The 22,889-nt window shown below is 36.8% G+C and overlaps 1 protein-coding gene across 1 annotated transcript in view; it reads right to left on the reverse strand.

The window, feature by feature from the left end:
- Window positions 1-22,889, reverse strand: part of REV3L (REV3 like, DNA directed polymerase zeta catalytic subunit) — an 82,404-nt gene that overhangs the window by 40,180 nt on the left and 19,335 nt on the right. Inside the window, exons 6-16 of the mRNA XM_026844194.1 lie at window positions 18,964-19,058; window positions 18,342-18,446; window positions 17,311-17,395; window positions 17,077-17,225; window positions 16,658-16,786; window positions 13,822-14,059; window positions 10,756-10,895; window positions 3,617-7,814; window positions 2,262-3,241; window positions 1,606-1,688; window positions 396-521 (exon numbers count right to left, since the gene is read on the reverse strand). Coding sequence (XP_026699995.1) covers window positions 396-521; window positions 1,606-1,688; window positions 2,262-3,241; window positions 3,617-7,814; window positions 10,756-10,895; window positions 13,822-14,059; window positions 16,658-16,786; window positions 17,077-17,225; window positions 17,311-17,395; window positions 18,342-18,446; window positions 18,964-19,058 — 6,328 coding nt within the window. The remainder of the gene's footprint in view (window positions 1-395; window positions 522-1,605; window positions 1,689-2,261; window positions 3,242-3,616; window positions 7,815-10,755; window positions 10,896-13,821; window positions 14,060-16,657; window positions 16,787-17,076; window positions 17,226-17,310; window positions 17,396-18,341; window positions 18,447-18,963; window positions 19,059-22,889) is intronic.

A 22,889-nucleotide genomic window follows, 5' to 3' on the forward strand; every position in this document is an offset into this window, starting at 1 on the left:
ACTGGGAGGGCCTGACTGAATGATGCCAGAATGCCTTGTTTCTTAAGGAAATGATCCATGGAAGTTGTGGTCAACTATTTTTTCTAGGAATGTTTTTATACAGAACTTACTATTTCTTCCTTCTGATCTTTCTTTTATTTTTGTTTTTTAAAAGAAGGTTTACCACCTTCTCAACAAAAATACTGTGAAATTTGGTTCAATACTATTAAATAAAGGCATTTGGAGATCAAGCTGAAACTAGGAGAGCAACTACTTAAAGTTGCATACATCACACACATACACAATTAATTTTAAATCAGGTAGGGACTAAGAGGATTAAGATTTTTTAATTCTGCCATTATAAAACTGGTCTGATAAATTATCATTTTATAAAATAATATTTAACAGTGAGTTACCTCATGTAAAGATTTTGCTTCCTGCAGGTTTTCCACACTGACTTTAAAACCGTAAGTATTATTTAAAGATGGTCCTTCAATCTGAGAAGTGTCTTTTTTTGGAGCACCAAGGGCAGCAAATTGATTCTTATCGGTGGGGGGAAAAAAAAAAAAAAAAGGAAAAAAGCACAGTATAATATTGAAAAAACTACAGGTTTCTAAATTCATATGCAATATAAAATAAAAATTTATCAAGGAAAATGCAAATGCTACACTGCAATTACTAAAAAAAGGCTTTCACTATCTCCTCATGTCATTTTTCAACAGGGAAACAACAGTTCTTTCTGCCTTTTAGGAATATTTTTAATGAAACCTCATAGTAAAGCAAGAGGCAGTTTGAAATACTTTAAAAAAACCCACCAAACACAAAAAACCCAAATCCACACACACACTGGATTTTTTAGAAGCCTGAGGACAGGGGAACCAGCAAATTTCTATTCTCTCTTGAGCAACAATTCATCAAAACCCTCCCTTTCAGTCACCACTTTTTAAGGAACTGAATTAAGATTAATTACACTTAAGCACACACTTAAACTAGGTGAATACCAGCATGTTGAGAACAAAAAAAAAAAAGACTATTGGGTCATTTTGGTAATGCACCTAGCCCACCTTTCTGTTTCTAACATGGGGAGCAGAAACTCTGTTTAGGCAAAACATACAAGTCTGATTTTATGCAAACCATTCCCTTTCTGCTGTCAGGATACCAGTGTCATTCGCTGCCTACCTTGTTTTCAGAAAATGCTTAGAATGTTGTCTGAAAACTAATACACACAAAGACACATAAATATACACATGTGTCTCTGTGTGTATGTATATATATACACACACATATATACAAAAAAGGGCAATCACAGTGGAACTTAAAAAGGAAGTTGTAACTAAAAGGGCAAACCAACATCCTTACATGATGTATCTAGCGTTTCATTAAAATATCACTACCCTAAAACATAGAGCATGAATATTTAACTTTCTCCACTCCCCCAGAAAATTAAACAGATTTCTTCTTCCTAACTTTGAGTATATACTGGTACTACTGCAATTGCACCCTACCATTTTAAATGTATTTTCAAGACTTTAACAGCAACAGAAGAAAACAACACAGAAGAGAGAGAATGAGTATGTCTGTGTGTGGCATAATAAAAAGACATCTGTACATAAAATCTTAATTTACCTTCATTTGTGTGGTTAGAAGCACTCTTCGAAGACCATCAGTATTACTTCCCCTCTTATGGCTCAGTTTCTGGGCTTTTGGTTCTGTAAACATATATGAGTGAAAATTGCTCAAAGCTAGAAACAACCAGAGGCATTTGGTTAACCTTATAAATGAATATTATATATAAACAAATACAACTTCATTCTCTATTCAATCCAAAGCACAACTATCACAGTTCGGTATTTATGGACATTTAGGAATGTATAGTACAAGGCCAGTACGTTACCCAACCTCACATTATTATCGTCTTTAACATCACAATGTTATTCACACTCTACACTGAGATTGTATTTGGAAAAATACAAGCAATATAACCAACAAGAATTCAAAATTCCCCAAACAAGCTATACTTTTTTTAACCAGCACTTTAGAGTTCACATACTAGAGACCATCAGGAAGCAAAAGGGTGTTCTGCTTCTAGAATTTTTTCATAATTCGGTAGTTACTTTCACAATAACGCACAGGCCTTTTCATTTCCAAAACTAGTTTAATATATTTTTTCTGGTGATGTCAAAAGAAATATATTTCTTTTGACATTTTGAATTATGTCAAAAGAAATATAATATATACAGATTATTTTTTGGTGTATCATTAGAATCACCTAATGGATTTACCTGTGGATAAAGGAGTAAAACCAAGAACTTCAGGTACTCCATCTTGATTTTTTCTCGGCACAATGGGTGTACTATGTAGGCAAATGGATTCCAAATTTCCAGGATCTTCATTAATGGGGAATGGAGATGTGTCAAAGGATGTTCTAATGTCCTCTTGGGTGGATGGAGAGTTTTGTGCACTTCCAACAGATACTACATCATTTCCTTCCACAGAAGACAAAATAATATCCGGACTTTTCCACTCTGTGTCTTCTAAATTGGACTGCTTGGGATCTGGTGATGCTACTTGCTGCCAAGGAGGAAGTACTGGAGAATCTGGTGAACTGTAACTGACGTAATAATCTTCCTCCTCCTCCTCCTTATCATGTTCCAGTGTTGAAATAAGTGTCGTGCTTTCAGATGGAGTTTTATTAGAGTCTATGTCATTTTTAGTATTTACTGAAGTTCCTATAGTGCTTATAGACTTATCACAGGTTTCCTTGGTTTGTGTTTTTGTAGTTTCTGCCACAGAAGCAGGAGAATTCTTTGTAGGCACAACAGGTCTTTCATCTTCCTGGCTAGATAAATTTAAGTCTTTAGGTGTTTTTACTACTTCTATAGATTTCTCTTCAGACAATACTTCAGAGCTGAAATTCTCAGCTGCCTTTGCCAGCTCAGCAGGATGATTCTTAGGCAATTTCTTGAAATGTTCATACTCTTCTTTGGCATGAAGCCATATCTGAACTTGCTGTTGGCTTGGAGCACACTTGCATGGCATTATGACTATTTTTTTGTCTTCGCTAGTTTTATGGCTATTACTTTCTCTTTTATTAACAGCAGAGTGACCATTACGAGGAGGAGACCCTGGCCTAGGACTTCCTGTCATTGCTGAAAATGCCGTCTTCCAGAGTCGTAGACCTTCTAATGAGAAGTCCCCCTCAAACTCAAGCAGGTCATTTGGAAGTCTAGTTTCCACTGTGAGAAGCCGTCCTCCAATCTCCCTGTGAAGAAAATAACTTGAATTATTGTTTTACTCTAAACTGCATTACAGGCAGTCCTCAAGATGATATACAAGCAGAGTCCTGCTAACTAGTTTTCTCACTATGCAATTCCTGTGGGCAGTATTTTTCTTGTACAAATAAAGCAGGCATATTCCCACTTACTAAAATAATATCAAGCAATAAAAAAAACAAAGTATCATGAAAAAAATGGGTATTTGCACAGGAAGTACAGTAATTTTCAATGCAAATGTAAACGTATCAGATGGGATCTTTCATGCATCTGCGCCACATAACAGCATAAAATTGTTTACAAGACTAAATTATACTTAATATAATCACAAGCATATGTAGACAGAAATGCATTTAACACAGTACCTTGGCTTCTCTGGAGCGTCTGAAGGATTGCTGCAAAATGGTTCCTGATAAATTGTTTCTGCGAGATCATGGTCTAGCAAAGTTGCCATGATTTCTTCACGACTGGGTGGGGACATGAGAGGCTTAAGAATGTGAGCAGTGCGAGGTGTAAAACTTCCGTTCTTTGATTGTGAGGGAGAACTGGTTGATCTTGGTGAACTATCTGGAGTTGGAGTTAATGCCTCGTTGTTTCTCGAAACATACAATTCTAAATCCTCAGAAGCTGCATCTATAAGTTCACCATCAGGAGAAGACAATATGGATGCAAAAGAGGTATTAACTGTATCAAGTGGTTGACAGGGTTCAAAAGTGGTTTCTTTTCTAATGTGGCTTTGAATCCAGTCTGAGCTGGTTGGCTGAGGAAGGTTAAGAAATCTTTCTTTATTTACTGTATTTCTATTCAATTTGAATTTTTCATTTAAACAGACCTCAGTCTCTTGTGTACAAGAGGTATCAATAGAACTAGGTCTAGAAGTTGAAGGATGAACATTCTTCCTCCATTGGCTATGGCAGTGGTTCTCATTATCAACTGAGGTCTTCTCAAAAAGTTCAGGGCTCAGGGAACCAGACCGTACCCATTTACTAGTGCTTGAAGAATGCTGCTTTTCCTCCTCAGATTTTTGGTCATTATGACACAGAAAGTCATTTTCTGTTGTCTGTCCAGAACCAAGATCTTGAACTGCATCACTCAAGAATTTCTGGGGCAAATTTTGATCTGCTGGTACAAACTGACTTGCAGAATAAAAACTGCAAAATCCAGTTTGCCCTATAGAATTAATATCAAAGTTGTAATTGTGGTCTGGAGACAAGCTATCTTCAAGTGAGTAACAGCTTTCAAAACCAGGGTCTGAAAAAAAGATGGGGCTGTCATCAGACACAGAGTGATCAACGCGACCAGTGATCTGCTGGTTTAATGACTCCATTTTTGAAAGTTTTGGTGTTTTTTCTTTAGGTTTTGTATTCCTGGGAGCACGAGATTTTCTTGGTGATGTGATTGATCGTGACCTTTTGATTGCTTTATGCTGTTCAAGAGGGCATGGCATATTCCTGCTCAGCTGTGTTTTAGCTAGTAATGGTTCCTGTGTAACATTTGCATTCTGAGCTTTCTGCTGTCTCTTCTGGAGCAACTCTTTCAAAACAGCTAGGCCAGACTGTCCTTCACTGAATGCTGATGGGGCCACTATAGTTCTATTTTTATACTGGGAGATGGGTTTTGGCTGCATGGTTGTTTCTGATGTAGACCTTTGTTTTACTGTTACAGGTTTAAAATGTGACATATCCAAAATAAATCCTCTCTGGTTTTGCTCCCAATTTAACTGTTTCACTGGACTCTTCAAAGATGTTACAAAACAGTTCTTAGGCAACTGAAGTGGCCCAGGGCTTTCCTCAGATGACTTAGTAATAGAAGAACAAGGATCAGAATGCTTGGATGCCTCTGGTAAACAAAAAATCTGCTGTTGATTATTGTCTTTACAATGCAAATAGTTAGTGGCATGTAACTGATCCATCTTTGCTGTGTCCAGAGAGTCATGAGTTTCATTTAATTTTCCAGCTGTTGGTAAAAATCTGTTTTGCAAATTTTTTATCTCTTCTGCTTTTGCAGAAGCCTTATCATTAGAGATGCGTGCATTCTGTGTTACCTGAGCTGAATGATTAGATGGATCAAATATGTTTTGAATGAGAGAAGAATCCTTCATTCTAAATACAGCACTTTGAGTCCTGGGTCTTTGAGAGCTCATTTTTGGTACTTCCCTTCCACATGCCACAGGAGTAGATGCAAAAGGTGAATGAGAGTCTTCTCGTGGAGCTGGTAAACACTGTGCATCTACAGGCTTATCAATTTCCATCAATGAATGAAAACAGCCTGATGAATTACCTTGTGCATCAGCTGTTGAAGGGAGCTGTGCTGATGGTAGATATCCTGCTGAATAGCCAGGAAGAGGACTGTCTTTCCGGTTATGAAGTGGCTGTGAGTTGACAGAGTTGTAAGAAATCTCAGGCAGATCTTGACGTTTCAGCAAAAACTTCACTTCTGCAGTAGAACGAGTATTTCCTTTTTCATCTTTAAATACAACACGCTTTCTTGAGGATGCTTTTTCAACTGCTTTTTGTCTTTGCTTTGTTCTAGGTTTCTTCTTTCCATCATCTGCTGTTTTATCAGCCTGATTAATCTTTTTCTTTTTCTTGGTAGACACAGTGGGGCTAGTAAATTTCTTTTTACATTTCTTAACCTGAGTTTTTGCTCGACTATTTTTTCCTACACTAGAACTAACAGTCTTACTGTTGTACATATTTGGCCCCCTGCTAAATAAAGCTTCTCTGTCCAGGTTTGTCAAAATTTCTTCTGCTTTTGGATCAGTAGGAGACCAGCAGCGAGGGGGAGATGTGTTTACTGGGCTTGTGCTTCTCTCAGAAAGAAAACCTAATTTAGACATAACATCACTATAGTTATAGTCACAGTCTTCAGCTTCAGCATTGTAGGATGGTGAAGGAGGAGAAAGAATTGTATGAGTCCTTTTTCTGAAAGATAAAGTTTTTTTAATATTTTTATTACCTGTTTTTTGTGGTTTTCCAGCTTTTTTCTTGGTTGACTTATGTTTTGCTTTCCTTTTGTGACTTTTCTTTGGTGTTAGTGGATAAATAGGATATTTGGTTGCAGGAGAGTCAGGAACTTTTGGCCAAAAGTCCTTTAAAGGTGCAAGCTTTTTATATAAGTTCATCTTTTCCTCTGTGAGTACTACTCTTTCCTCACTAGAATCTACTTTCCCTAGTTTAACAAGCATATTTTTTCTCCCTCTAAATCTATTGATGATAATATATTTAATAATAACAGGTGGCAATTTTTTAGAAAGTTTTCTACGCTTTCGAGACTTCTGAGACCCATCCAAACTTTCAACATTTTCTATCGGTTGAGGTAGATTAATTTTTGAGTTGTGTGCGACAAAGCTTGACTCACTGTCTTCAGTCTCATAATTTACCTTCCGTTTCGTTCGGAGCGTATATTTATTCCCACATAATCCAAATGACTGCTCAGTTTCAAGAGATCCATCTGCAAACTGGCAGTCAGTATAATTAGCAGTACTTGTAGGCATTTTGTTTTCAAAAGCCTCAAGAGGAACTTGAACTAAGTCACTAGGTAAAGCACCATCCTTATCAGGAATGTTACTACAAGCATTACCTTGTGTATAGCAGCTTTCCTTCACTGATGCAACATCATTTACACATGCAGGCTCCTGATGATTGATAAAACTATGTTTCTTTTTATTCATCTTCAACCTGGACTGTTTGTTGCTTTGCTGTAATTTATATGTCACAGGAGCTAACTTCTGTGGTCGACTGAGACAATTAGAAAGAACAACACTAGGAAAGAACATATAATGTGCTGCTTGTTGACTGAGGCTTGGCTTTTCTGCCTTATGTTCCTGAAATTCTTCATACCTAATTTTAAGCTTATTAAGGCCACCTTCATCAGTGTTATTTTCAAGTGAATGTACCACAGTTCGACTGCCTCCTGAACAAGACACCAATTCACAATTTTCTGTAACTGTTGCTGGAAAAAAACTATTTATACTTGCAGTGCTGGATTTTTCATTTACTTCAGAGGACATTTTACCTTTGGAGTGGCTTAAATCAGAAAAGTTAAATAAGTTTTTATTCAACATGTTGTCACCAATATGGCGGCCCACATGCATAAAAGAGACATCCTTTTCAGCCTTTCTGATGCTAGTATACTTCCTACTAGGTATCTGTCTGCTCACTGATGAAATATCATCTTCATACTCAAAAATATTATTTTCACATGAAGGAACTGGGAGAGCGTCTTTCTTGTTACTCTCTTTGTGAGAGTTTTCTGCATGGGTACTATTGCTGAATGGAGTTGGGTATTTTGCTGAGTAAGTGCTTTCTTTTGTAAGAGAATGGACTGAAAGTTCAGGTCTTGTTTCTGTGTTTGGTTGTGAGAGGTCTTCTACTAAATCTTCATTATTCAAAACATGGTTAGAAAGGGCACTTGTGTGTTTACACTGAAAAGTAATTTTAGCAGAAGATGGGGGTTCTAGCGTAGCAGCATCTTTGTGAAAGATTGAGGTCTTTACAGACATTTTGCTTGTTGCAATGACGGAGGAGTGAGTTCGAGAACTTTCATTATTCAAAGGATTGTCTGAAATGGAAGACAAGCAATTTTACTCTAGTTTTCCTGTTAAAAAAAAAAAAAATCACCTAAGGCATTAACCATTTTAATGACATTTTCAAGAAAGCCCTCCCATCCAAAGAAGAAACAAATCTCTTCTAAATCACACTGCGTTTATGAACATGACAACTATAGGCCCTGAGTATAGGAGTTGCTTTATCAAAATCACGCCATCAGTACATTTGTGTCTCAGCTGTTCTGTCAGTTACTCCTAAATGCTTACATACAATTGCCAAAGATTTCACACTAGTTTTCTGAAAGAGGTTTCTAAAAATCACTTTCAGGTAACTGAATACAAATGGACTGATTTCTAGAAAAGCTTGTATCCTGCTTTGCCCCTGAGAAGTATGCACATTCATTGGCTCTGAGAAACAAAGAACAAACTTACGTAACTTTCCTCACATAGAAAGGTCCATGCACAAAAAGCTAAAGTACTATCTTAAAACATGGCAACAGCTTTGTATTAACTATCCTGTGCACTAAGCATAGGTATTTTGCTGCACTTTTATAAAAGCAGAGCAATCCACCACTCATTGAGACGTTTATGCAAGGAGCTTGCACGATTTTGTTAGATCACAAATTCATATCCATGCATTAACATTCCCACACAGATGTGACCAGCATGTGCTGTGGTAACTGTCTTGGGCAGACTCATCACATGATACATAGGACAATTTCTCTCTTTCTTCCATATGATCACTGCATTTACTGCAGGATAAGTGTTGACAGGCAGGTGGTAAGTAACAAATTTAACAACTGGTTTGCAGCAACCACATGCTTGCTTATAACCACAAGGAACACCAAGTAATTTGAAGGAGTTTATTCCTCTGCAAAGAAGCAGTTATCACATTGCTCCTGGCACACAGCAATTAGTTCACGTGTCCACGTCTTTAGTTGAAATGCTGAAGCAGGATAAGAGTTATAAAACATGCTGTATGACCTGGAAGCACACACTGCACACTGTTGTAACTAGACAGGGTATCCTTTGGGCCTTTACTGTAAGTCTCAACCAATTTGGGGATTATCTTAGATTCATGCTGCCTTCAGTTTAGAAATTTATTTGTTGCCAGGTGAGCAAAATAAAAAGAAGTCTCAATCTGTTTCTAATAACATTTTCTAATGAGCTGTGAAACACAGCTGGGAGATGCTGCCTATGATTCTTTCAAGGTAGGAGTCCACACAACAAAGATGGATGATTAACTGAAAACCCAGAAAATGGGAGTCTAGTGAAGTGCCAGCGAACACTTGGAAGATACCTGACTATTCAGATACAGAAACTGCAAAAATACATGTCAGTCAGTCAGATGTTATGGACACAGATTCATGTGTGGATAAGCATTTTCTAATTTAGAGGAACTGGACTGAGATCTGTCTTGAATTTAGAGTATCACTTATAAGAAGTTGATGTGAAAGTTCACAGTAATAAACTCATTCTAGGCTATTATTCTTCTGCATGTGGTATTTCATATACTTAAAATATTCTAAAATTTAAACAGGGATTAAGATACAGTCTCATTAGCCAAAACCATCCCATTTTACATTAAATTAGAAAGTCCTTCAAATAAGGAAATTACAATTTTATATTCTGCAAAACCAAATCATATTAGTAGTACACCATCACATATTAACCCTACCATTATACCTATAAAAGCAAACGAAAAGCAAACTATGCTTTAATCAGTGAACACAAAAGAATAGCTGTGGTTGTCTATGTAAGAAGATCATATAGCTCACTTTCTCTACTAAAGAATTGCTAATAGATACATTAAGACTTATGTATTTTATATACTAATATATGATATTTGTTATTTTTGTCAAATGGCTTCAAGAGCCACAAACTAATAGAGAAATTTTGTAAAGGATTACAGTCTTACCCCAAAGAACATATACAGTAATAGGAAACTAGGTACATGCATGAGCACAAACAAGATTTTACATTAACCAGTTTGTAGTATGGATTAAGAAAGAAGCTTCTGTACAAAGTGATGTTAACCACAAATTTCTAATTTTAAAGGAAATAAAGTATGACTAATACAACATTTCTAAACAAAGAACAATTACTGTTGATTAGACCAAGAAGAAAAGTGAAGCTAATACTGAGAAAACCCTGGGAACAGATAAGTATTTTCCCCCAGAAGATCCATACATTTTATATAGCTTTGCTCAACAGAATTTTATAAATACAAAAATATGTAGATTGTCTAATGAAACAAATAATAATAGGTATATATTTGCCTAATCTCAAAGTATGCATTCTATTAACTAAGGTTATTTGATCAAAGACTGAAGGTTATAAAGAGATGAGAAGAGATACCTCTATAGATTAATTTTTTATAGATTTTGAAATATAGTTTCTTCTGCATCAGCTTTGCCACTGCATAGCTTTAACTCATGCAATCCCAAGATGTGAACGTGCAATCTGCTAAAACAGGCTCAAACAAAGGTTTGCTATATTTTAGCATGTGTGGCAAATAGTTGAAAAGCAAAGAACCATTAAACTTACACAACAATACATTTACTATCTACAATGAAATCCTAACGGGATAAATGCTCCTAGAGAATCATTCATTTTAACACCATATTTGCATAACAAATTGTAGCAGAAAAATACTCCTTGCAACAAGGAAACTATCTTTTCCATAAAACTAATTAAACAATGCTTTTTTTCTGATCATTATTGCAATAGGAAAAGCAGATTTTGGTAATTAGTAGAGGGCATTAAGTTTAAAATATTGCTGGCTTCTAAGGAAAATGTTAAAGGCTTGCTTTGGCAATCTGTTGAGAGCATTTCCTTCCAATTGAAACAAGAATTGAAACCAGTTAGCACTTCTGAGAATTAGCAAATTGATCTGAAACAAACTATGACCCTGGTAATAATGCAACTTCCAAAGCTGGTTTTCTATTTACTTACCACCATTTTCATCTGCAGTTCCATCTAACTGAGGTATAGAGAGATTAGTTAGGAGCATATTGCTACCACTCCACTCCATTTCTTCCTCTGAAGATGAATCCTCTTCTGTTGAACTTCGATGCATATTTTTGCCAGCTGACCTAGAGAAAATGAAGGAACGAATTACTGCACAATACTTCTCACAGAAAATACCAATAGCCACAGGAAACCTCAAAATCAAAGGGGTGTTCTGCTATATGGTTGTGTAATTTGGGGGAGCAAAGGGAAAAAAACAAAATAATTGTTCCATTTCTCACTGAGAAACTCAAAATACTATTCAATGTTACTATTTTAAGCAAGAACAGCAGTCAACCACTTAAAAACTACAGACAAAACCAGCAGGATTCACTAGCTTAAGAAGTTGGAAAGAAGGAATTTAGATGTGTAATTTTATTTCAATTTTACTGAAATTTAATTTTATTGCTTGAAAGTGCTTGAAATTTGAGCAATAAACCAACTATGCAAAATTATTTTAGTTTAGCTCTTAGCAAACAGATGTTTACCTTTTTTTAAGGAATCTTTACTGTATTACAACAATTCTCTCTCAGCAGGCCTAATAAAGCACAACCACAAAACCAGTCTTTGTTTCCATCCCTCCTTGAACATTCTGAAGCTGCTGTTACTAATACTTAAGCTGCTCAACTGTTCTACACTCCCATTTTTACAGTCACAAATCTGCTGGGGAAATAAAAAGTAGTAAGTTTCTAGGAACTTTTCATGTTTTTAAAGTGGCATGGTTTTACCAGGGGGGAAAAAAGAAAAAAAATATAAACACAAAACCCAAACCCTCTGGGATATTACAACCCGAGAAGCACTTAGGAATATGAATTTTTCTTTAAAATAAAGTGTGAGATGGACATAATTATTCATAAACTCTTCTGTGGCGACAAGAGAGAAATCCAGATAAATATTGAGGAACTGAGGTTTCAATGGTTTTTTTTGTTTGGTTTTTTGTTTTTTTTTTTCTGTTTGTTTTTTGGTTTTAAGATAATATTAACCTATCCTAGTAGCTTGATATATCAAAGCATTATGGTGTAGTACCTTAAAAGGTATAAACACAAATGTTTTAAATGTTATGTACAAGGAAAACATTCTTCATTATGAGGGTGTTCAAACACAGGAACACGTTGCCCATACAGACTATCCAACCTCTATCTTTGGAGATACTCAAACCTTGACTAGACAAGGCCCTGAGAAACTGATCTATCCAAAGCTGCTTTGACCAGGGCACTGGACAACACAGCATTCAGATGTTTCTTCCATCTTGAATTATGCTATAATCCTACACATGAAGCAAAATCTTTGTCAGCTTTAGTAAACCCAGTCAGGCTGAAGACAACTTCTGCGGATAGTAACTTGGACATCTCTGCATTCAAGCCCATCAGTTTAGATTCCAGGAAAATTTGTGTAACACAGCACGATACCACCATACACAAACCAGTCCAGGTCTTGATGTTCTTTTTTTCTCGAGTTCAGCACAAATCAAACCCAAGCCATTTAGTTCAGTCAGTAGGGTGGTGTTACTCCTCATTATCTCAATACACTTTTTGAGATAACAGAAGATTGGTGAATACCCATTAACAGAAGTGATAATATGGATGCAGTATAGGTAGAATGAGCCTGAGTGGAATAAGGTTGGATACATCGTCAGACTTCAACTGGATCTTTATGCATGGGCAAAATCATGTAGGGGGGCAGAGATACCCATGCTCTCTTCTGAACTAAGTCCAAATTCTGCAAAGATCACACTGAAACAAAGTTTGCAATTACCTCTGAACATGAGTTGACTCCCTGCGGAAGCACCCTGGTATGTACATTCTCCCGAGTGCTTTCTATCTGGGATTAAACTGTAGGCATATATGAGCAAGTTATTTGTAGCCAGCTCAAGTCTGATGAGTTTTTTAATAAGATTCTTTACTGCATAGAAGCAGTTAACTGCTCCAGGACCCTACCTGACTCCAGAAGTTGTACAGTTGTGCGCATATAGAGCTGTGCTTGAGCTAATAAATTCTGCAAGATATAGGCTGGTTTTACACAGAAACTACCACTAAACTGAAGATTAACATTCAGTGTTTTAGATTGAAATTCCAACTTTTCAGACTGCTGGGAGGGAAAAAAACCAAAGAAAATGAAAGGTCAGATAGGAAAAGTAGCTTTAGAGAGATTCATTATCTCTAGGACTAGGAGACTAACGATCTAACTTTTGATTCTATTACAACTTTTCTGTATGCCTTCATGACAGAAAAGATTAAATATTTCTATGTCTCTCAGGCTCTCCAAATCATAGTATAATTATGACTTCTGATGTAAAAGGACATATCAAAATGTTATGTCCGCAAAGTCTCTCTTTCAAATAGAATCAGAAATACCAAAATTTCTGCCCAAGCAGGGGTGAATAGGAACTGGATATACCTTCTTCCAATGCCTGTCAGTGCAAACAGTACAAAAGGTCATTACAACCTGAGAAGGTGTTCCAAGAATCTTGGCCTTAAAAATATTCAAGTTACTGACCTTTAGCAGTCTAGCAGAGTGAGCAACATTCATATTTTGATTTAAGCTTTGAGCATGGAAACAAATGGGTGCTTTTCTCAGGATTCTGGGTCAGTCCTCAAAAAACCCACGTCTTAAATATTTAGTTCAGTAAAAGTTACAGACACATGAGATGTACAAGATACACCTTAACATTTGTGCTACATATGGGGTGTGACCTTAAAAGGAGGTTACAACTAAAGTTTTTTGTATTTGGACTTGTAGGATGAAAAACCTATTCAATTTTTCCTCAAACAGCAAACTAGAAGCTTAGGTCTACACAAAACTAAACATTTAATGTTTATTTCCATATAAAAATGACGACTCACAGCATCATCTGAACAACTACATTCTATCCTAAGATCTGCATAGATTTTTCCAATGTTGTTAACAGAGGCCTGAATACAACTCACTGGCCTCATAGCACACTTGAAAACAGGGTGGTAGGGAGGAAGGATGTGGCAGAAACGAACAAATTAAGAAAAATCACATATATACCTTCTTTTTGGCCCAGGCTCTTCAATGCTACTGTCCCACCTTTGGGACATTAACAAGCTAAGTTCCATGTCTTCTTTCTCACACTGTGGCTCATTTTCTTCATCATCACTGTTCTGAGAATTTCGACAGCCTCCAAGAGAACGATGATGAGAGAGTGCTTTGTGATGTCCCATCTGATATCCATCATTCTCCAATCCAGCCAAGAGATCAATCATGGCTTCATCAGCACTACTGTCCACTGTAGAAAAAGCCAATACAAGTAGAATCTGTGACTAATTTTAGTCTATCAGTAAAAAAAACACCCGAACAAAACAAAAAAATGCCTCAACACTTTAAAATCTACTAGTTCATTATGGTTAAAATCAAGGCAGGCTACAGAAACAAAGCTCTTTTCATATCTTATTTTTCGAAGTTTTATGATTTATCTTTTCTAACACTTTATCTAAAATCTTGACAACCTTCTTTTTTTATTTCTGCCATCCTCTTCTGATTGTAGTAGATTTAGTGGAAGCACTTATCTCTCTCTCCCCCCATCCTCCTTTTACCTCCTCACATTTAGTAAAGCCTCACTCTCCCCTTTTATTTCAGCATAAGTGGCAGCTTCTGAAGCATCACTGCCTTCTCTTGTTCTCACTTCAATGGCTGCATTAATTTTGTTGGGCACTTCTCTCTGTATCACATGGAAAACTTTCAATCACTGCATCTCATGAAAGGTGATGCCCATTTTTACCAACTACTTCTTCCTTCATTCCTTCTGTCCTTTACTGTAATACTTATCTTCATCTCCCTTTTCATTATAACCTATTCTCTTCCTAGGCTCTTCTAAACACTGAAAGTTTACCTGATTTCATTCCTCCCTTAAATTTTACTTTTTATTTTCCTTTATTTGACCCAAGCTTACACTAACTCATGCATCTGCCTTCTCATTTTTTATTTTTATTTCTTAAACATCCTTCCAAGTCACAATTTTTTTTTCACTCTCCTCCTGCTTACCTTTCATCTGACCTTATAACCAATTTATGATCTCCAGTCTACCAGGCATCTTTGTTACTTCTCTCTCCTTCTCCTCTGGCTGAAGAACTACAATCTCTACTTTCCTTCCTCAGGAAATATCATATGATTTACAATGATCCTGAGAATCATATAAAATAGGTCTCAACATCGGTGAGGAAGGCATTTTCCATATTTTACAAAGGCTTCACAAGACACCATGCAACCATCCAGAATGGAAACCATCCCCTTTGCCAGAGTTCTGAATTAACCCATTTTCAATTGTACTTTCTGTTCTTGGCTCCTTTGCCCTTTGTGAGGTCCATCATTAAACTCCAACCTTTACTTCCCATTAGTATAAACCTTGTTGTTTACTTCACAGCAGCAGAAGTAGTGCAATTTGCAGCCCCTGTGACACTAAGGCTCTACAAAGGTAAAGACTAGTCCATGCTATGAAAGAGCATAAGAGACCTGAAGATGCAGCATATTACTAATCGTCACACAGAACACCAGCAAATAGTAGCTCCATGACAAGAAGAAAAAACAAAGACAAGAAAGAAAGAAAAAGTAATAAAATCTCCATTTGATTCCCTAGCCACTGGAAAAACCCAGACCATTTCAACACTCCTATTTGGTTGAGCAATTCAAACACAAAGTTATAGGACATACCCTATATATTACCATAGCCACTTCTCATCCTCTCAGCACAACCTTCTCACTCAAAAAAAAAAACCAAAACCCAAAACCCATCAATGCTCGTATTTGCCAACTCCCACATAACTACTTATAATTCTCTTGATAAATCCAAATCCTTGCCTATAACACTTTCATAACCAAAATCTTTCCTGCTTTCTGCAAAATAAAATAGCACTGAAAAATACTCTTAATCTCACTCCATTCACTCCTCCTTTCTTTGCAAGAAAAGACTGCATATTGTTGTATACTGTGTTACCGATGAACATATATTGTTGTCCATATCTTGTTGCCTATGCACATATTCACACCATGTATGTATCAAAAGCACTAGAGGCTATGGGGTTTAGATATTCTGTCCCCTCTTCACCTTGTAGCATCAGCTTTAGTGCATGTTAACATTATATCTTATGTTTACGTAAGAATGTATATATAGATAGCACAAACTGTGCTTTTCATCTCTTCCAGAGTATTTGAACTATTTCTACCTGAAGCAGCTTTTCATACAAGTTCCTCTATCGTGTTATTTTACTGTTGTTTCCCCCTCATGTCATTCACATGTTTGCTGTCATGGTTTTTCTCCCCCTCCTTAATATTTTTCTTCTCGTTTCTTTGCCTTCAAGCCAATGTTGAAAGCAGGACAGTATCCCTAAATTTTGGGAAATGCTCTTCTGCAACTTGCCTCTCATTATCAGCCTACTATACCCCAGTATCTCTGAACAGCTGAGCTCCTAAAGATAGCCCATGAGTGTTCTCTACCATAACTGTAAGAAAGATGAAGTAACTGCAAGAACTTAATGGATACACAGTCAAAATCCTCTTTATTCTGAGTTTTAGTCATGTAACACTAGGAGCATAAGGAAGAGCAGTACCCTAAAAGACTGCACTGAGCTGACCCGGCAAGAGGACAGGCTTAGTGAACCAGTAAAGCACAGTAGCCTCTAGAAATACAGTGTCCTGGTGACATTTTTAGAAAATGTAAGGTTGCTTTTTGGTGGTGGTCATAGGGGATGGGTGTGTGAAGTCTCCATCTGCTTGACAAACTCCTGAGGTAAACTACTTTCTTTCATGACTGGTAATATGAGAGAACACAGCAAAGACTGTGGAACAATAAAATAGCCTGGAAAAGACAAGACATTCCAGTCATACTCACTAAAAACTGCAGTTTGACTCAGTCTTTGAGACAAAGGCTGAAAGCTCTGACTATTCTCCACAATGTTTAAAATTGCTTCTTCATTAATAAGTGCTTCCTCTTCTTTATCAGTATGCATCCTATTGGATTCTTTAAAAGAAAAACAAAGAGGAAGGATAAAACTTCAAAGTCACAGACATCAATACATTATGAAAGCAAGCCACTTTAAAATGGATTTTACTATTCAAGTATGTTTCCATTATTTACTATGGCAACTTTTAAAAGGCTTACTCGAACAATGATGAAAATAAAAGCAAAACTACTCTTCATTTTTTCATAACTGACAATCAGATATCCCCTGGCTTACTTCTGTTAACAGTCAGAACAGCCAAAGCATGATAGATTTATGCCTGAACAATTATACTATTAAAAATACTCACCTTTGTTCATCTTTTTATCTTTATGCACTTCTACCATATTAGCTGGCGTGCACTGAAAGGCTTCAGGAGAAAGTACCTCAGAATGTAGTGTTAGCTCAGCAGAGAACTCCTCTGATCCATTACTGTAGTCCACTGATCCTGACAACGTTCTAGTTAATTGAAAACCAATTTTTAAAGGCGTATTTAAGGTTTGCATAGAATACTATACTTTATGGCAAATGGCTAAACACTTACACAGAGAAGTCATTTTGCTTGAGGATTTCCTTAAGTCTCTTCTGAAAAAATTTTTCACTCTCTGTTGCTGGCACAAATCCACGGTCTTTAAAATTTGAAAAATATTTGTTATTCAGTTTTACTTTGACCTCTCAACAGAGAGAGCAGCTAAAATTACTAATTCTATTAGCAAATGACTCAAAGCTGAAGTGTCCACTAATTTAATTGCCAAGTTTGAGGGCTGATTTTTGAAGTGTATTTAAATGCTTTAAAATACTTCACATACTCCCATTGATCTCATTTGCAACTGCGAGTATCAACAGCATTTACAAATCATGTTGCAATTACACCAAGGTGAGCATCCAGGAAAAGACCAATCAGTGAACAATTTTGAAAACTCTGGTTTACGCAGCCTGAATATTACACAGAAATGCAGGCAAAAAAACCCCATCAGAAAGCAGTCTTTTCCTCTTGCAATCCTCTGCTTTACTTGACAAATATCATTCATATTTTAAAAGAAACATGGCCTAGGTTCTACAGAGAATGGCTCTGTTCATTATGCAATTAATTTGCAGAGCATGGTCTTCCCTGTACAATGAATTTTACATAAAAATATAGGGATTTGTCCATCCTTTCAGAATTTTCATCTAACACCACCTTAACTGTAATTCCACGGAACTTCAAAGGAACTGCCCTTGTACATAAACTACCATGGAAAGCTTCAGGGTAAGAGATTTAATTTTGCCAGTATCTAAACATTTGAATGTTTTCCAATCATAAAGCATACAATCTTAACTGTAATTATCATTCATTCTGCCTAGAATGCTTTGCAGCTAGTTGAATGATGATGTTTTTCGGCAAGGTTATGTATCTTGCTTTTAAAACTGGAATACACATACTGGGAAAGCAGTAAACTTGGAAATGAAAAAAACACATCTAAAAAGGCCTCAAACTTGATACACTGATTTAAATTCTACCTCCTGCTTGCTTCTCATTCAAAGTTTTTGATAAACAGCTTCACAATTTTTAATTTTTTTTAATTTTTTTTTTACCTTGTGACTCGGGTGTCTTAATCTGAGAAGATTCACATTTCTGTCTCCGTCGCTGCTTTTCATCTTCCCATATAGCTTGCAAACCAGGGTTCCTGCCAATCTGGGCTGAAATATGCAATAATACATGAAGTCTGTCAATGTGACAAAGCATTCTTCACCCCAAATTAGATTCTGACACTCTTCTTCACCTCTTCTGTCATTTTAACCTATTATTTTTTAAATTGCTATTCTTGCACTACTCTAGGATTAACTTCATTTGTTTTCTAGATCTCCTATTTGTTATTTGGACCTTTGGCTTTTGTTGGTCTTGTCACCAAGTATGCGTGTGTATGTATGTACATACACACCCATACTTGATGTTGATATTTCACTTATTCTCTACAGATCTGGAACCTTCTGTTATGCATTAACAAAAATCTCTTTCTATTGGTCTGATAATAGGCTATTCTTATAACCTGTTTTCTTTCAGAATTCATTAAATTATTTTTTTAACTTTATAAATTTGTAGATCAACAATTCACTAATACTCTGGATTGTGGCTTAATTAAGCTAAGCCATAAAAAAAATGACAATATAGTTCCTGTCCTAAAATATTTTACATGGAAAGTTACTAACACTTCACCTTCAATATCCAGTTGATTTAAAATGTCCGCAGCTACTGCATCCACCTCCAATTCACAGGTACTTTGTGGCTCAACACCTTTTAATATTAAAGAGCTGTGACAACATAAATACCACAGGTTAATTTTAGCAGTATGTTTATTTTGGAACATGCATCATTACTGTTCTCTAACCGGACTAAAATCTAAAATATTTCAGGGGGAATGGGGGTGAGTACCTGAATACGAAATTATCAGTTCTCACCCTCACCTGAAGGTCCTTCAGCTAATGGTCATATTCAAATCTAATTAGATGAAAAGTTTTTTCTTGAATGTAAAGGGATTAGCTTTTTCTTTCGTGGGGAGAAGAGAAAGAAGTGATAAACAACTCTAAATACAACAGCAATTACAATAATGTTCTCCTCCTCAAATATAAGATGAAATGTTCTCTCAGAACTCTCAGCCAATAGGACCATCTGCGTTTGCATGATCTTGCGCCCAGAAAATGCAGTGGCGAAAATTTTTCTCTCATTCACAGTTCAGAGCAATGCAAAACAGTTTACACTTTTCCAACTACGGGAAGTGAAGCAACAAATGTTTTATTTTTCAGATTTTTTTCATTTATTTACGGGGCTTGGGGTAGCCTGGTCAATATAAACAGAGTGTTAGCATCCCACACATGAGCAGAACTAAGGATAACTGGCTTGGTAAAGACTTAAAATACGAGAAACAAATTCAAGCTTGTTGTATAATGGTCTGATCATCTTCCTGCTGTGGCTTTTCAGATCTTCCACCTGTGGCTGTCAGTAAACTAGTTTTAAGGAAATGTAAAATTAAACTGCTTTGCTTATGTTGCAGATGACACCAAGCTGAGTGGTGTGGTTGACATGCCTGCGGTATGGCATGCCATCCTAGAGGAACCTGGACAAGCTTGAGAAGTGGGCCTGTGTGAACCTCATGGAGTTCAACAAGGTCATGTACAACATCCTGCAATTGGGTTGGGGCAACCCTGGTATCAATACAGGGTGGGGGATGAAGGGATTGAGAACAGCCCTGTTGAGAAGGACTTGGGGGTGTTGATGGACGCAAAACTGAGTATGACCTGGCAATATGTGCTCACAGGCCAGAAAGCCAACTGTATCCTGGACTGCATCAAGAGAACTGTGGCCAGCAGGTTGAGGGAGGTGATTCTGCCCCTCTGCTCCACTCCTGTGAGACCCCACCTGGAGTCCTGTTGGAGTGAGTCCAGAGGAGAGCCACAAAAATGGTCAGAAAGATGGAGCACCTCTCCTGTGAGGACAGACTGAGAGAGTTGGGGGTGTTCAGCCTGGAGAAGGCTCTGGGGACACCTTAATTGTGGCCTTTCAATATGTAAAGGGGGCTTATAAGACATATGGTGACAAACTTTTTCATAAGTCCTGTAGCAATAGGACAAGGCATAGTAGTTTTAAACTAAAAGAGGGCAGATTTAGACTCGATATGAGGAAGACATGAGGGTGGTGAAACACTGGAACAGGTTGCCCAGAGAGGTGGTAGATGCTCCATCACTGGAAACATTCAAGGTCAGGTTGGACGGGGCTCCGAGCATGAAGATGTCCCTGCTCACTGCATGGGGGTTGGACTAGATGACCTTTAAAGATCCCTTCCATCCCAAACTATTCTATTCTATGATCCTATGTAAGAGCAAAAATCTAATGACTTCTCAGAAAATAGCAGAGAAGTCAACCACAAAAATATTCTGAGTTTCCAAAAGGCTTCAGGGCATCATAGTTATTATCAAGATATAAAACAGCATACTAAGAAAACCAGCAAAACTGACCTCTTCATCACTTTTCCATTCTGGAAAATAAAAATATTTATTTTTAAACTCATTTTGCAGAGGTCTGTGGACAGATTATCAACAAACTACAGATTACATGAAATTTGGACTGAAGCTAGTTCAGACACATGGTCTTTCTTAAGAGGGTTATCTGTAGGCAAAGCATGTAGGTTTGCTCAGTAAGGACCTAATTAAAACTGCTCGGATATCTCCTGCAAGAAAGCTCTAAAATATTTTTCATTACTTTGAAGGAGCAGAAGACCAAGAGGTTCTCTCAAATACACTTCAGAAATCAAACTTAAAACAGTTCGAACCCAAACTGAAGGTAAAGGGCTGCTTTCATGGCAGCTTCAGTGGTCTACTGCTTTACAACCACACCAGAACTCCTGAGATACTCAGCCCATGCAAAGAGCCTATGCTGTAGGTGAAGTACAGAACAAAGAAATCCTGAACAGGTGCAACATTTCTCCTGTCTCACTTCCTCCTGGCCCTCAGTATTCCTTGCTTCCCCCAAAAGAACAACCCTTTCCTTCAAACACTGAGGTCCTATTGCCCAAAGGGCAAAGGCTAAGATATTATCTTCAAAAGAAGAAGAAAGGGGCAGGGGGTGTGGGGACAAGGACACACAATGCAACAAATTAAGAAGGCTATTTATCTGAAGGGATGCCACAATGTGAGCTGTTACTGACTGCTGTCCAATTCTGTCAGCAGAATAGAGATCTAATACTTCTGAAGTGCATCAAATGTATCAATGTACCATATGGCTTAGTTTAAGATACCAAACCCATTTATTTGTGATTACAAATGCAAGAATTATCTATCAAGTCCATAATAGTGTATGAACTTCATAAAGATTAAGAAAGGCACTGGCAAATAAATGCTTTGTAAGACTGTTAGATGGCAGTATCATGCACAGAGAAAATCTAAATTATTAGGTTATAACTACTTTATTACGCCTGTATCTATTTGTCTATCTATGAAGAAATAGTCAGTCAACTGAAATACCAACTGCATTTTGCACCATGCAGAAATAGCCTCCTGCATTATTAGAGAGAATACTAAGATCTCATAAGAAAACCAGAGAATTATTTTTAACCATAAAAGAGTAAAGTTCTGAAAAAGTCCATTTTTCATGTTTAAAAAAAAAATCTCCAGGGCAGACAAAAACCCCAGTAAACTTACAGCTTGTTTGCTTAACTGTTCAGTCAAAAAACTGGACAAGATGGCAATAAATAGTGTCAGAAATGTAAGCAGAAATTAAACCAGTCCTAGAATACCTCTATTTTGGCACTTAGAAAAGATAGAAAGGACTGAAAAGAGATCTAGTTATTTGGTCATTGACTCTATATATCACATTAATACAAGATTCAGTTTCTATTACTAGTTCAGTTGCTCAGCTGAGGCGTAACTTGACCTCTGGGGTAAGAAAGAAATATTCCCCAATGTAAGGCTTATAGGGCTTACTGTGGTAACTTCAACCTCTCTACAACAGACTCAACTTTCAAGAATCATCCTTGCTCTCCTGCATCACGTTGTAATAGTGGAAGTTGTATTGGAATGTAAAATCCTGTGTTATACATAACATGAAAATAAACCAAAACAGAAGTCTCAGCAATTGGATTTTTAATGGAATGAGGGATAAGAAAAAAAGGAATAGACATCCTGAAAGTCAATTTTAGAAATTACCCGATACTTAATATTTTGAAAGCATATAGTTTAAAAACAGAGAAAAAGTTTTCAGAATAATTTCTTAGCAGCCACAGTTTTAAAATTTGTGATGTCACATTTTGTGGCTGCATTAATACACTAAGGTGTTTTTCGATGTAAATGTATGTTTCATTTGGTTACAGCAAAAGAAGGCAGAGCAGGGTATTTCTTTATTCTAAACATCCAAAAGTAGTCTGGCAGAAGTTGTGAAACATGTATCATAGAATGCATTAAGGATTGTAAGACATGATACATTAATATATGATTACTAATCCCTCTAGTCAGCAGTACTGTTCCAGAGTTATTGTGAGAATTAAGAGAGAAGATCATAGAACTCCTAAACCAAAGCAGCTCAGCCTTTCAGCAGAAGTAGACTACCCATGCCTTAATGCACACTTTAAGGACAACGCATTGCCATCATTT

Source organism: Athene cunicularia, assembly GCF_003259725.1.
Source record: "Athene cunicularia isolate RWA chromosome 3 unlocalized genomic scaffold, athCun1 chr3_part1, whole genome shotgun sequence".
NCBI classification, from domain to species: domain Eukaryota; kingdom Metazoa; phylum Chordata; class Aves; order Strigiformes; family Strigidae; genus Athene; species Athene cunicularia.